At 41.9% G+C, this 16,531-nt stretch overlaps 1 protein-coding gene across 6 annotated transcripts in view; it reads left to right on the top strand.

Annotated features, from left to right (window-relative positions):
• Positions 1-16,531, top strand: part of LOC137374429 (glutamate receptor ionotropic, kainate 1) — a 520,770-nt gene that overhangs the window by 461,461 nt on the left and 42,778 nt on the right. For all 6 annotated transcript variants that reach the window (XM_068040522.1, XM_068040526.1, XM_068040521.1 and 3 more), the window contains one exon: positions 6,820-7,037. In XM_068040522.1, the coding sequence (XP_067896623.1) occupies positions 6,820-7,037 (218 nt within the window). The remainder of the gene's footprint in view (positions 1-6,819; positions 7,038-16,531) is intronic.

Below are 16,531 nucleotides of genomic sequence, written 5' to 3'. Positions count from 1 at the left end.
AATACTGACCAAACATGATCTGTGAAACAATATGAATTGAAAATTTAGATGTTTCCATATATATTTTGGCTCTGAGGAAATAACAACTCTCCATTCAGATTCTTCCCAAAATTTGATATCTTAATTAACATCTGCCTGAAAACTGCCATAAATATTATACAGTTACACTATACTATAAACATATACAATAGCAGTTTAACCTTAAACACAAGAAGGATATGCAACTACTGTTGAGAGATTATTTAACAAATAGTAGAATATGTGGGGTCCCCTCAAATGTATATATTTCAAATTATCCAAAATACTGGGGGAGAATTCCCGTGGGGATCTCCTGCTCGAGAGCAGAGTTCAACCATTTTTGCCAATTGTTTTACAGCTCTTTCTCCAAAATGTCTGTCATAACGTTCAAGAAACCCCAGCAGAAATTCACCACTGTTGAGTTTAACCATGTGACACAAAACGATAGTACTTCAGCTCGGGTTGGACATGCCACCCTAGAAAATAGATCTATGACAAGTCATTAAATAATATGCAGCTCATTTATCCCATTATCCAATGTATTAAAAAATACTCGGCAGCCCATCAGCATCTGAAGAGAGAAAAAGATGGAGTAACATTTTGAGTGTCAACCCTTTATCAGAAATTCTGTATCAAAAAATTCTGATTTTATAAGTGGATGCACAAGACTTCAAGCAAATAGACTTGTGTTCTTTCTTTCTGGAACTACAAGAAAAAGTAATAAACATAGCAATGTTTTGGGCTTGTCAGAGGCGAGGAATCCACAGCGAGTAACTCACCTCCAGACTCCCCACCATCCACAAGGCACAAGTCAGGAGTGTGATGGAATACTCTCCACTTGCCTGGATGGGTGCAGCTCCAACAACACTCAAGAAGCTTGACATCATCCAGGACAAAGCAGCCCGTATGATTGGTACCCCCTCCACAAACATTCCCTCCATCCACCACCAATGCACAGTGGCAGCAGTGTGTACCATCTACAAGATGTACTGCAGCAATGCACTAAGGCTCTTTAGACAGCACCTTCCAAACCTGCAACCTGTACCACGTAGAAGGACAAGCGCAGCAGATGCATGGGAACATCACTACCTGCAAGTTCCCTTCCAAGCCACACACGCTGCTGACTTGGAACTATATTGCTGTTCCTTCACTGTTGCAGGGTGAAAATCATGGAACTCCCTTCCTAACAGCACACTGGGAATACCTGCCCTACATGGATTGCAGCGGTTTAAGAAGGCGGCTCACCATCACCTTCTCAAGGGCAATTAGGGATGGGCCATAAATACTGGCCTAGCCAGCGACACCCACATCCCATGAACGAATAATTTAAAAAGTTACTGAAATTCTCAACAGTTTATGTCAATACTGAAAATTGGCAGCAAAATGATATCTTTGATTCTAGTATTAATTGTTTTCTTGCTATCAGAATGCATTTGCAATGACAGCTAAGAAATAATTAAGTACAGCTTACATTCCCCACTGAATAATACTTCTACAGCTACAAGATACGTCTCGCTGGGATAAACAGAAGGTTATAGTTTCAGGCACTTTCTGGTCTGTTAAAGCTGAATTAAAAGAACATTATCATCAGGTTTTACAGTATAGCATCTGTGTGTTTGTGATGGTTGCATGTGTATGAGTGCTGATGAAAGTTATTTTTTTACATAACAATTGTGGCTGATAAACTGAATGTATAGCAGCCATGCATGTCAAAACACTGGAGTTTACCATCATCCACAGCAAACTGTGGGATGTCGTGTCTGATAGTTGCCACTACCTTGGATACATGACAGTCAGCCCCAACCAGGCTCTGCTTGTCTTTTTAAAGAGATTCTTAAAGAAATGTTTGTGCATACAAACTTGCGGTATCTGTGGATGTAAATGCATCATGTTTAGTTTCTACTAATGGCAGCAAAAAAGAAGTTGCATTTTCTGTATGGAAAGTTTGTGATCTTTGGGTGAGAGCAAATGTTTGATTTTTATTGTGATAGAGTTTCTCTTTCCTACAGACTATGAGCAAAGTCTGGATCAGGATTGGCTGTCATGTCTGCCATAAGGCACTAAAGAGACTTCAGCAAGTATTGTCTCTGAGCGCATCTTACCCTTACCCTCATTTAAATTATAAATTTGCTGACTCAACTAGAATTTAGGCACACCAACAAATTGTCAAATGGGAAGAATTTTTATAGTAATCATCTTAAAAACAAATTTGGTTACTGAGAATAAAAAGATTTCAATACTGAGTAGAAAAGACAACATATGTGAAAAATGTTGCACCTTTAAAACCTCTGTTTATGGTCTCTAAGGCAAGAGGAGTAATTTTTAAACCAGTTCAGCTGGTAATTTTGAACAAAATGGCAACCATAGAAATCTGAAAACACCCTTAAAGGAGCTTTTACAGTTTAATGGTTTCCTTTCAGTTATTGTGAATTACAAGTATTGGTGCTGTACAATTCTTTAACGCTGAATCAAATTTCTTGATACCATATAAAATCTATTGCCTTGCATATATCTGTCTGCACTTTACAAACTCTCTTCTTTGTTGCTAATCAATCCAGATTTAAGATTATAATAAAACTATCTCAAAGCTACCCTTTATGATCCGTAAGTTTATCCAATCAATTTAAGCTGTTTTGCATAATCAGGATCTTGGGAGTATAAAAGGAGACTTTCCTGGGATTTCCCACTGCATTGTTTAAGTTGTGTGCAATTTCAAAGTATAACTCAAATATTAAACCTACCTCTCTATTTATCTCCAGTTTACAATAATTTGAGCAGGTTGTTCTGACTAAAAGGCTCTGCCTGGAATCATTATTCAGCTCCCCAATATTTGTGCCTTTGGGTTTACTTGAGCTGCCTTGTTCACCTTGTCTGTTAGTTTCTGCACAACTGAGAGAATTTGATGGGGATGTTGGTAGAAGAATGAGCTTAGGGCCAAGGGTGTAAATAATGCCTGCCATGTCATGTAAAAGTGAGGCCACCTGACAATTACTGGCATAATCTGGTTATGAGTTTCCCCCAATTAATTGGTGAATAAAGCCATTCCCTGATGTGCTACTGAGCCACACAGGCCAGAAAGCCTTGGTCTGTTCAGCTGTGGCAGCAGCAGGAGTGCTCCAATTGGCCTCTGTATTTTTGGGCAAGAGAATGAAAACATCAGCCTGAGTTCCCATGCCTGATCACTATCCAGTGACCACAGCTGGGAAATGCACATTGGGATTGAACTCGGCTGTGATGCCTCTGTGTTTGGATACACTGCTAATAGTCAATAACTATATCCACACGTGAAGAATGACCATTGGGGAAGGTGCCAGGGCACCAGCTGCCTGTAGAACTGAAACCTAGCAAGGGTCAGCACCTTCAAGAGAGGAGAGAAAACTGGAGGGGAGAAAAAGAAAAAAGGAGAATTGGCTGGTTCACATGGTAAGTACACTCATCAGCCTTGAGTGTAGATGGTGACTGACCAGGCCATCCACCTGTCAACACCTATCACCATTCTCTTGTCTGTCAGTTGTAATACACCTCAATATGATATTATCAATATCAATTTCAATATGATAAAGTAGGATCTGGCCAAAGTGGATTGGGAGCAGCTACTTGTGGAAAGTCTACATCAGACCAGTGGGAGTCATTCAAAAAGGAAATAGTGAGAGGGCTGAAAACAGGGGAGGCCCTACAGGACTATAGAAAGTGTAGGGGGGTACTTAAAAAAGAAATTAGGAGAGCGAAGAGGGGGCATGAAAAAAAACTGGCGGGCCAAATAAAGTAAAATCCCAAGACGTTTTGTAAGCATATTAAGTGCAAGAGGATAACCTGGGAAAGAGTAGGGCCCATTAGGGACCAAGGTGGCAATCTGTGTGTGGAGCCAGAGGACGTAGGTGAGGTTTTAAATGATTGCTTTTCATCTGTGTTCACTATGGAGAAGGACAATGGAGGTGTAGAGATCAGGGAGGGGGAATTGTGATATAAGAACAAATTAGCATTGAAAGGGAGGAGGTATTAGTGGTTTTAGCGGGCTTAAAAGTGGATAAATCCCCAGGCCCAAATGAGATGTATCCCAGGCTGCTATATGAGGCAAGGGAGGATATTGCGAGGGCTCCGACACAAATTTTCACATCCTCTCTGGCCACAGGAGAGGTGCCAGAGGACTGGAGGACAGCGAATGTGGTATCTTTATTCAAGAAGGGTAGCAGGGATAAACCAGGTAATTACAGGCCAGTGAGTCTAATATCAGTGGTAGGGAAACTATTGGAAAAAATTCTGAGGGACAGGATTAATCTCCACTTGGAGAGGCAGGGATTAATCAAGGATAGTCAGCATGGTTTTGTCGGGAAGATCATGTCTAACAAATTTGTTTGAATTTTTCGAGGAGGTGACCAGATGTGTAGATGAGGATAAAACAGTGGATGTAGTCTACATGGACTTGACTAAGGCTTTTGATAAGGTCCCACATGGGAGATTGGTCAAGAAGGTAAGAGCCCATGGGATCCAGGGCAATTTGGAAAATTGGATCCAAAATTGGCTTAGTGGCAGGAGGCAGAGGGTGATGGTCGAGGGTTGTTTTTGTGATTGGAAGCCTGTGACCAATGGTGTGCCGCAGGGATCGGTGCCAGGACCCTTGCTGTTTGTAGTGTACATTAATGATTTAGATGTAAATATAGGAGGTATGATCAGTAAGTTCGCAGATGACATGAAAATTGGTGGTGTCGTAAATAGTGCGGAGGAAAGCCTTAGATTACAGGGCTTATAAGATGGGCAGAGCAGTGACAAATGGAATTTAATCCTGAGAAGTGTGAGGTGATGCATTTTGGGAGGACTAACATGGCAAGGGAATATACAATGGGTGGTAGGACCCTAGGAAGTACAGAGGGTCAGAGGGTCCTTGGTGTACTTGTCCATAGATCACTGAAGGCAGCAGCACAGGTAGATAAGGTGGTTTGGAAGGCATATGGGATACTTGCCTTTATTAGCTGAGGCATAGAATATAAGAGCAGAGAGGTTATGATGGAGCTGTATAAAGCGCTAGTTAGGCCACAGCTGGAGTACTGTATACAGTTCTGGTCACCACACTATAGGAAGGATGTGATTGTGCTGGAGACGATGCAGAGGAGTTTCACCAGAATGTTGCCTGGGCTGGAGCATTTCAGCTATGAAGAGAGATGGGATAGGCTAGGGTTGTTTTCCTTAGAACAGAGAAGGCTGAGGGGGAACCTGATTATGCAAAATTATGAGGGGCATAGGTAGGATAGATAGGACGAAACTTTTTCCCTTAGAGGAGGTGTCAATAACCAGGGGGCATAGATTTAAGGTAAGGGGCAGGAGGTTTAGAGGGGATTTGAGGAAAGATTTCTTCACCCAGAGTGTGTTTGGAGTCTAGAAAACACATCCTGAAGGGGTGGTAGAGGCAGGAACCCTCAGAGCATTTAAGAAGTATTTAGATGAGCACTTGAAACACCATAGCATACAAGGCTACGGGCAAGTGCTGGAAAATGGGATTAGAATAGTTAGGTGCTTGATGTCCAGCACGGACACGATGGGCCGAAGGGCCTGTTTCTGTGCCGTATGACTCTATGACTCAGCCTAAGTTGGCCTGTACTGGGAAGCTACATAATGCTTAAGTTATTATTTTGAAGTAAAGGTAAACACAGCCCATCAGATTGCAGATAAGATACAATAACACGCCAGTTTTCTTTGATTCAGTGAAAGAAGTGTCCATTATCTTCTCACTTTCCATTCCAAATTTGTGTGCCTTCCTAAATGTTTGAGTACATTCATTAGTTTTTCAGATTAGCTTAAGTTTTTAAAATTCAATTAGTTTCTGTTCTACATATCCTCTTATTAATGACATTTCAAAAACAAATTATTTTGAAACTGGAGTAAAGAAATTAAAAATTCAATGTTGTCTGAAATATTTAGTTTATGCTGCAGCTTCCGAATAAGGATTGTCTATTTGTATTTTGAAAATGAGTCAGGATTGTTCATCCTTTTATTATAACTAATTCAATTGTTTACATTTCCTTTAAAACTATTTTTGTTTGTTAATGTGCTTTGACTGAATCCTAAAAGTTTACAGCACAAAGAGAGACCACTTGCCTCACTATGTCTGTGCCAGCTCTTTCCAAGAGCAATCCAAGACTAATGCCAATGCTTTGCTCTCCCCATACCCTTGTATCTTCCTTTGTTTCATTCACCCAATTCTCCCTTAATAATTCAATGGTTTCTGCCTGTGTCAAAGCATCCTATGTTCCAACAAACCTCTATACAAATGGATTTTTTATGTTGTCTTTTCTCACTTTCTTAGAGATAAGTTTAGATTAATGAGTCCTTGTCAATTCCCAACCAGAGTAATAGTCATTCTCTGAAAACTTTTCCTAATGTTAAAGGTTGTTAAATCTCTTCTTGGCCTTCACTGCTGCAATGGAGCCTAAGGCTCACCTCATAACTAAAGTTCTTTAACCCTGGCATCATTCTGGTGAACCAAGACTGTTCACTCTCTGTGGCTTTGATGTCCTAATACCTAATGCTGCTTTTGTGCCTTCCTCAGTGCTGACGCCACCTGGGGCACTGACCAGTGCCCAACTGGCTTCAATTATATTATTGTGTTTATTGCAAAGATCATACTTGTACATTTGAGTGACTCAGCTGTATATGTTCTCTGCTGCCTGGCCCATTATACTTCATCAGGGCTGCAAGTGGAACAAGTGGTAATTCTCTGCTTAGGTGGATGTTTTCATGGTGTTTTGTTCAGCTGTCCTCAATTTGTGAACGTAATGATTTTTCTCATTGCTACCATTGTGACAGGATCAGAACTGATGCCCAAAGCTCTCTCCACTAGGATAGTGGGTGGAATCTGGTGGTTTTTTACATTAATTATAATATCGTCGTACACAGCCAACTTGGCTGCCTTTCTGACTGTGGAAAGAATGGATTCTCCCATAGACTCTGCTGATGACTTGGCAAAGCAAACCAAAATAGAATATGGTGCAGTCAGGGATGGATCCACAATGACCTTCTTTAAGGTAGGAGATACACTAGTTTTGATTTTTTTTTCTTTCAACATTATCCTTACCCAATCTGGTGCTTTGTAAGCTTCCTATGTGATCACACAGCAAACATTTAAGATGTGTCTTTTTCAGCTGGCCCTCTTCAGGCAGTAAGGTTGCTTGCAGACTCGGGCTGTGATTTTAGCTGGGTGCCATGCCCTAACGAGCTAGTCTTGTTATTTATTATCTAGAAGCAACATTGTGTAAAGTTTACCTAAACATCAAGAACTTCATTATTCCAATCACTGAATTTAGGTTTTCTGCTTAATTTAGTTGCTGTCCTGACTGAAAGCATGGAAGTTCATGTAATAGATTACATAGAATTTTGGATTTTACAGAACAGAACATGGTTCAGATCTTGGATGTAGAGTATAGCAATTACATTTGACGACAAGAGCGTTTAAATGTTTAGCACATTTGTATAATAATTCTCGATCCACAATTCATTCACAGACATTAATCTGTATAATAAAATAGCAGACAAAGAATGTCTTAAAAATGCATTTCTTGTTCATCCATTGATACTTCTAGGCTGTGAATTTAAGGTCTTCTAATTTAGTAAAATAAAATGCGAAAGGCAGAGTTTACAAATTCACACCCCTGGCATAGAACATCACACACTGACAGCACGCAGCAGAAACTTGGGGATGGAGGTCAATGAGTTATGCAGGATCTTCTGTCCATTTAAAAGAAAATTCTGCAAGATACGGTGACTTCCACCCCCTTGGCAACAAAGCTTTGTACTTATAAGCACAGAAAAGACCCATGGAACTGTTGTTAGGCTGTCTTAATCCATTGCTTAAAATATAAAGTACAATTATTTTTTTTTTATTTGGAGATACAGTACTGAAACAGGCCCTTCGGCCCACCGAGTCTGTGCCGACCATCAACCACCTATTTATACTAATCCTACATTAATCCCATATTCCTACCACAACCCCACCTTCGCTCAATTCCCCTACCACCTGCCTATACTAGGGGCAATTTATAATGGCCAATTTACCTATCAACCTGCAAGTCTTTGGCTGTGGGAGGTAACCAGAGCACCCGGCGAAAACCCACGCGGTCACAGGGAGAACTTGCAAACTCCGCCCAGTCAGTACCCAGAATCGAACCCGGGAGCTGTGAGGTTGCGGTGTTAACCACTGCACTACTGTGCCATCATCACTAGATATTAAGCGGGGGGGGAGCAGTTTTTATGCTATATTGTGACATTCCTGTGGAAGGTCTGCATGCACCTGATGTGGAGCAATCACTTCCCTTCACTGTGAGATTTATGCAAGTTGTGCATGTTAACTCAATTGGACTTGCTGTTTTGAAATATACTTGTTTCTGGGTATTGTTTATTTGACCAGATAAGGTTCAAGTGACTGCTGTCCTTTTGGTTGATATTTGGCAACCAGGTACTTAGCTCTACAAATGTTTACTATAGTTTCACAGAATCGAGATGTGAGTACACACTGTATATGCCAATTGAATTCATATGCATGCATTGTCTATACCCAAGAAGTAGTCAAATTTTACAGTCAGACCCTGCAGAGATCACTTAATGTAAGATTCCCATTGCAACTATTGTTGAGAAATGATTACCAGAGTAAACTCAGTTAGGCTTTCAAAGCACATTTCATGAAGGCCCCGGGGGTGGCATTTCACAAAAACAATTCACCACACATCCACAGGAAAACATATTACACATTAACAAAGCTAACGATTCTGCACAAATACACGCCAATAGGGTAACATTCACTTAGATAATACTGCATGAATCAATAAAGCATGATGCTGCATATTAATGTACTGAGAGAGAATTTTCATTCTATATTTAATTATCTGCTCTTGAAAAGTTACCTCCATATTCCGACAGATTCTAAAAGGTAGCACCCCACTAAATACTTGGCTCCCTCTTGAGGCTTTGATTCATTACAGTAAATTGAAAGCAATGAGCAGAATATCCAATCTGTATTAGCTATGTGCAAGGCCTCAGGCTAAACAGAGCCTGGCAAAATTTACCTTCCAGTCCTTTGTTGCAAGATCCATTGGAACATGGGGTGGGGAAGGTATTAGAGACTTTAGCAGATTCCTTTGGTTATCACCCCTGTCTGTAAAAACGCTCCCTTGTCCATTCCATTCTATGCAGCTACCTTCCATACTCTAAACTCCTTTCTCTCCAAGGTCTGCAGATGCAGAATCGCATTCCAGCTCCACGCCCATCTCTCTCCAAGCCTCCTGTTCAAATCCCTTCAGTCTGGCTTCCACCATGCTCACAATATCAAGACTGCCCAAAGTCATGAATGAAATCTTCCCGATTGCAGCCTCCAATTCCTCATTCCTTCATATACTCCAACAATTTCAAATCTCAGCTACATTGTCCTGTCCTACATTAAGTCCTACTCATCCATCATTTGTTCCCTGTCCTCCAACACGTTAGGTTTAATATCCTTCCATAGCCTTGCTCCATCCTGTGTCTGCAAGCTCTTCCAGCATTGCATCTTGTCCTGTGTTCTTCTACTCTGATCTTTTATGCATTACACCTCCCTTCACCACACCATTGGTAGCAGAGCTTTCAGCTGTCTCAGCTTTTACTCTCTGGAACTCCCTCCATAAACACATCTGCTTTTTGATGTATCTCCCCACCTTTTCTCAACCATTTTTTTGACTTAACTTTCAATTGAAGAAAGAATTTGCATTTATATAGTGCCTTTCACAACCTCAAGCGATGGCAACTTTGTGCCTCCGCTTGAGCATTTCATTTTGATTAACCCTTTTTTAATCACTTTAATTCAGCAGCAACATCACAGTATGGCTCCCCGCATTTCAAAGCCAAGTAAGTATTTTTTTGAAGTTTAGTCACTGTTGTTATCACTCCTCTTTCACCATGGGCTGGATTTTCAAACGCCCATGGGGGCGAGGTCATTGCTGGCACGCTTTGAAAAGAGCCCTCCCGGATGTTGTGTCAGTCTTCCGACACCTCCAAAGCGTGCTCCAATTTTCAAAGCATGGGTGGGGCGGGGGGGAGCCAGCAACCCGTTCACCTTCAATTAACTGCCCATTAAGCTCACTGAAGAGCTTGTTGACGGGCTGGAGAGGCCTAGAAAGAAATGTTCAAAGTGGTGAATGGGAAGAGTTTAGTTTAGTTTAGAGATACAGCACTGAAACAGGCCCTTCGGCCCACCGAGTCTGTGCCGACCATCAACCACCCATTTATACTAATCCTACACTAATTCCATATTCCTACCACATCCCCACCTGTCCCTATATTTCCCTACCACCTACCTATACTAGGGGCAATTCATAACGACCAATTTACCTATCAACCTGCAAGTCTTTTGGCATGTGGGAGGAAACTGGAGCACCCGGAGGAAACCCATGCAGACACAGGGAGAACTTGCAAACTCCACACAGGCAGTACCCAGAATTGAACCCAGGTCGCTGGAGCTGTGAGACTGCGGTGCTAACCACTGCGCCACTGTGCCGCCCATAAGAGCAAACGGTCTTAATGAGGCTGCTGGCCCTCTACTCTCCTGCCTGTTCCATTCTACAAGGCAAGGCAAGCGCAGTCATGGCTGCTGCCTACCTTTGAGCATTGCACTCCAGAGCTAGTTCTCACCTCCAGGCAGTGCCCAGGACCACTAATTGGGTGCCAAGCTTTCCTCCAGCCCATGTAGGGGCTTTGCATATTAAAATAGTGTTGTGTCAGCAGGGTCAGCTCCCGGTAATGATCCAGGTGTTGAGTTCCAGACCCCGGATTGAAAATCCAGCCCCATGTCTTCATGCCCACTCTTTTGTTTTCTCTCCATTTTTCCCACCTACCAAACCATGTAAAGCACCTTCTGATGCTTTCTATATAAAAGGCACGATATAAATGCAAACTGTTGTAATGTGTTTCTGATTGCCTGCATTACTTATGTTTGAATTGATGTTGGTCTTCTTCTCCTATTATATTTGAGCACCTAGACAGAAGCTGGAGAGCTGAACTAATCTCATACACATCCCATCAGACCCTACAGTGAAAAGCAATCAGTTTCTTTGATGAACCAATAATTCAGGAGAGAGTCATGTATGATATTGAGGTTCTGCCCTGTGTAACTCTCAGATAGGTTACAGAAGTAATTGAATGCAAAAACATATAAAAAAAGGATTTTTTTTGTTAAATGGAACAATACAGTGTGCTGATCTGGGAAGAGATAAATCAAGGGTTTAGCTTTACAGAAACAAATAATATGCTGGGTTGCAGTAACAGGAATAGAATACAAATCAAAAGAAGTTGTTTTAATGCTACATAAAGGCTGGTCAACCCCTATCTGGAGAACTGTACAGTTCTGGTCACATATGATAGAGTACAGAGGTAAAAAATAAAAAAATGCATGTCAGAAGTTTAGGTTATGATGAAAAGGCAGTTGGGCTCCTTTTCTTTGGAAAAGAGAAGACTTCAAGGTGCTTTCATTTAGATTTTTGACAATATGAACAAATTCACAAAGTTGATTCAGGTAAATTGTTTGCTGTGGATAAGTTTTCAACCACCAGGGGATACAAGTTACAAATTAGGAGTAAAAGAGAAATCAAAAAGAACTTTTTCATCTAAATAATAATAGAGTTGTCCAGAGAAGTCCATTGCAGTAATCAGCAATTCATTTCTTTCTGGTGCGAGAAAAAGTGATTGAAGGATATTGTGAAAAATTGGACATGTTGGGTTTCTCTTTCAAAACACCATTAGGCCGAATGGGCTTTTACTGTTGCTCTCAACTCTGAGGTGAGCAACTAAAGAACAGCAAGTTAAGGTGTAATTGATTGATTGCAAATTAACAAAAATCCTTAAATTTAACCTTTTACTCAAGTGGCTTGTCTACTGTGAAGTTCGTTCCTGCAAGAGTGCTGAATTGTCAAGTTTCACTTTTTTAAAAGAAATACTTTACCATTTCTGCTTTCTTTAAATAATTCATTGGCTGACAATGTATAACCCGTTTTGACACCTAGACATGCAGACAATTTAGAGAATATGAGCCTCATGTTTCAAGAATCAAGTGTCAAATGTTTGCTTAATCAGTGAATTGGTCCCCTAATATTTTATATTTCAAGTTAATTGTTAAATGTAGCAAAGTGCTGTACCATGGCATTGAGTGTTAGGTTTAATCATCCATCTTGGTGATTTTCAAATCTAAGTGGCAGCTGTAGCTCAGTGGTAGGACTGCCATGTCTGAGGCAGAAGGCTGTGGGTTCTGCCAGGACCACTCGGCTCCTGATCTCATTACAGCCTTGGTCCAAACATGGACAAAAGAGCTGAATTCCAAAGGTGAGGTAAGAGTGACCGCCCTTGACCTCAAAGCAGCATTTGACTGAGTATGGCATCAAAGAGCCCCAGCAAAATTGAAGTCAATGGGAATTAGGGGGAAACTGTCTACTAGCTGAAGTCATATCCAGCACAGAGGAAGATGTTTGTGATTTTTGGAGGCCAAACAAATCTCAATCTGAGGACATTGCTGCAGGAGTTCCTCTGGGCAGTGTCCTAGGCCCAACCATCTTCAGCTGCTTCATCAATGACCTTCTGTCCACCATAAGGTCAGAAGTGGGATGCGCTATGATTGCACAGTGTGAAGTTCCATTCTTAACTCCGCAGATACTGAAGCAGTCCATGTCTGTATGCAGCAAAACGTGGACAACGTTCAGGCTTGGACTGAAAAGTGGCAAGTAACATCTGTGCCACAAGTGCCAGATAATGAACATCTACAACAAGAGAGAATCTAACCATCTCCCCTTGACATTTAATGACAATGCTGTCGCTGAATCCCCCACTATCAACATCTTGTGGGTTACTATTGACCAGAAACGTAACTAGTCCAGCCATAGAAATAATGTGGCTACAAGAGTAGGTCAAAGGATGGGAATTCTGCAGTGAATAATTCACCTCCTGACTCCTCAATGCCAGTCCACCACCTATAAGGCACAAGTCAGGAGTGTGATGGAATACTCTCCACTAGCCTGGATGAGTGCATCTCCAACAACACTCAAGAAGCTCAACATCATCCAGGACAAAGCAACCTGCTTAATTGGCATCCCATCCATCACTTTAAATATTCACATCCTCCATAACTGGCACACAGTGGCAGCAGTGTGTACCATCTACAAGATGCACTGCAGCAACTCACCAAGCCTCCTCCGACAACATCTTCCAAACCTGCGACCACTACTGCCTACAAGAACAAGGACAGCAGGTGAATTGGAACACCACCAACTGTAAATTCCCCTCCAAGTCACAAACCACACTGACTTGGAAATATTTTGCCATTCCTTCACTGTCACTGAGTTAAAATCCTGGTACTCCCTCCCTAACAGCACTGTTGGTGTACCTACACCACATAGACTGCTGCGGTTCAAGAAGGCAGCTCATCACCATCTTCACAAGTGCAATTAGGGATGGGCAATAAATGCTGGCCTGGCCAGTGATGCCCAGATCCCATGAATGAATAAAAAAAGTTTCACTACAGAGACTTGAGCACAAAATCTAGGCTTGCAATTCAATGCACAACTAAGGGAATGCCCCCTCAGATGTGTTGTCATTTATTCCTTTCGGGCGGCACAGTGGCACAGTGGTTAGCATGGCAGCCTCACAGCTGCAGCGACCCGGGTTCAGTTCTGGGTACTGCCTGTGCGGAGTTTGCAAGTTCTCCCTGTGTCTGCGTGGGTTTCCGCCGGGTGCTCCGGTTTCCTCCCACAGCCAAAGACTTGCAGGTTGATAGGTAAATTGGCCATTGTAAATTGCCCCTAGTGTAGGTAGGTGGTAGGAGAATGGTGGGGATGTAGTAGAGAATATGGGGTTAATGTAGGATTAGTATAAATGGGTGGTTGTTGGTTGGCACAGACTTGGTGGGCCGAAGGGCCTGTTTCAGTGCTGCACCTCTAAAAAAATAAAACATCACTAAAATAGATTATCTGGTTATTACCACATTGCTGTTTATGAGGCCTTGCTGTGCACAAATTGGCTACTGCATTGCTTACATTACAACAGTGACTACACTTCCAAAGTACTTCATTAGCTGTAAAGCTCTTTGGGACATCTGAGGTTGTGAAAGGTATTGTATAAATGCAATCTCTCTTTTTTCAGTGGGGTGCAGAACAATTGCTGGGTTGCTGTGACGTGCTTTCTAGTAGTTGGCCTAGAGTGGGATTGATGAAGACCTGGGAGCTATTGCTCAGCCTCCCCATTTACTACTACTGGTTCAGTCCTGGGCGACCAGGAGATTGTTAAAAAAAATACAGTGGTTTGATATCCTAGGGGAGAAAAATTGGAGAAAATGCAAAATAAATCACCGTCAATGACTTCAGGAAAACAGACGATCTAGTAGATCTGGCTGGAAAACAAAAAGCCATCGCAGCCATTACAGCTATTTGGGGCGTCATGGTGCCGCTCACACCAAAACACTGCATCGCTGGCGGGGCCTAAAACAGCTCACGAAGGGGAGCAACCATGCCACAGACCCACAGTGCCATAGAATTCAGTAACGGTGCATGAGAAGTTAATTTTTTTCCCCCCAGGATTTCAAACCAGTGTATTTTTTGAACAATCCCCTGGTCACCCAAGACTGAATCTATAGTAGTAAATAGGGAGGCGGAGCAATAGCTCCCAGGTCATCATCAATCCCACTCTAGGCAGCCAGATATGCAGCACATTGGAACCTTCCTGTGGAGGAAAGCAGGAAAGCTTCTTGCTACCTAGGTAATCACGGAAAATCCTAAGAACGTCGGCCAGATGTTGGTAAAATTCCCATGTATGAATTGGAAAGTAGCAGATATTCTTTCCAAATTCAAACTTTTCAAACAAAATGTAGATTTGGCTGTATCAGAACCAGGTAAACAAGCAGTCAAATTTTAAATCGCTATCGGAAACAAAGGGTTTCATAATCTGAATACCTCAGGCTTATCGGAAAACGATCAGAAAGACTTTAAGAAAAAATGGATTACATTAGAAGACCAACTACGTGTGAAAGTCAATTTCAGGATACATCAGTTGGAATTTATATCATATAGGCAGCAACCAAAAGAGCCAATCAACCAATTTGTCAGTCGCTGCAGGGATAAAGGCAGGGACTGTGACTTTTCTGAAGCTGATTTATCCAAAAGAATTGCAGAGCTGGTAATAGTATCAAAACCCATTGAAGTTTTTCAAAAAGACTTCCTTGAAAAGCCAAAAGGTCTTGGCATTGAAGCTTTATTAAAAGACAGGCGTAAATATGAAGCTATCCTTTCAGGCTGACAGAGTTTGCAAGCACTAGGTGCAACTTTTGGCACAGTAGCCAAGATGGCGAAACTGAACAAGCCGTGTGGAAGATGTGGACTTCTTCATCCACCAAGAAGCTGTCCAGCATACCAGGATCACGGTAAGGCATTGATATTAAAGGGGTTCAGGCACGCCAATGTAAGAAACCCAGGTAAGAAGCTGTGGCAAGAGGTCACAACACGCCACAACCAAGTAGAAAACATATGCCGCACACCAGCAGCAACATAGAGCGTGCCAGGCAAAGAGGCGAGTGCATATACAACATCGCCAATACAGACAGCATAGAAAATGATAATGGCCAAGTTCTTACAAAGGAGAGTGAGCAAGTGTTCCACATCGTAAACATTATCAGGTCCATAGATGCAATCACACCACTGGATGCATTTTCAACTATTAATATTGTGTGTCCTAGGAAGAATGGAAAGCACTCACTGAGGGCAAAAATTGACACCGGGACAAGCACCAATATACTTCCACTAAGGATACTAAAGGTATGTACATCCAACATTGAAAAGCAATGGTACAGCCAACTACAACTAAGTTAACTGCAGATAATGGATCACCGATTCACTGCTTTGGTACAATAACACTGAAGTGCAGCTACAATCAACTGGCATGGTCCTCACAGGTATTTTAACTTATTGATACACAAGGTCCAGCTATAGCAGGCCTACCAGCATGCAGAAACCTTAAGCTTGTTACTATTCATGGGATCAACAAGGTACAAATGGGATACCAGATATTAACAACAACCCCAGTGAGTCGGTCCTCAATTTGAAATCCAAATACCCAGACTGGTTCAATACAATCAACATTTTAAAGGGAATGCAGTCTTACACCTATGAGAGGATGCAATTCCATCAACAGACCTCCTAGAAAATGCAGCATCCATATCCAAGGCAAGTTAGAAGTCGAACTGGACAAAATGGAGCAAGATGGTATTATCTGTGAAGTACAACAGCACATGGTTTGGTGCAGTTTGATTACATGTGTGCTAAAGAAGGTTGGAACGATGAGGGTATGTCTAGAACCTAGATGTCTTAACCGAGCATTGAAAAGATGCCTGCACAAGATTCCAACGTTGGAGGAATTGAATCCAAAGCGCGAGAGTGCTAAATTCTTCAAGTTGGATGCTAAAAACAGTTACTGGTCTGTCCATCTAGTGGAGGGTTCACAGGAGTTGACAACACTTCAGACA

This window comes from Heterodontus francisci, chromosome 10 (genome assembly GCF_036365525.1).
Source record: "Heterodontus francisci isolate sHetFra1 chromosome 10, sHetFra1.hap1, whole genome shotgun sequence".
In the NCBI taxonomy this organism is placed as follows: Eukaryota; Metazoa; Chordata; class Chondrichthyes; order Heterodontiformes; family Heterodontidae; genus Heterodontus; species Heterodontus francisci.
Note: the sequence above shows the minus strand (reverse complement) of the source record. Positions and strands in the feature narration are given on the sequence as shown.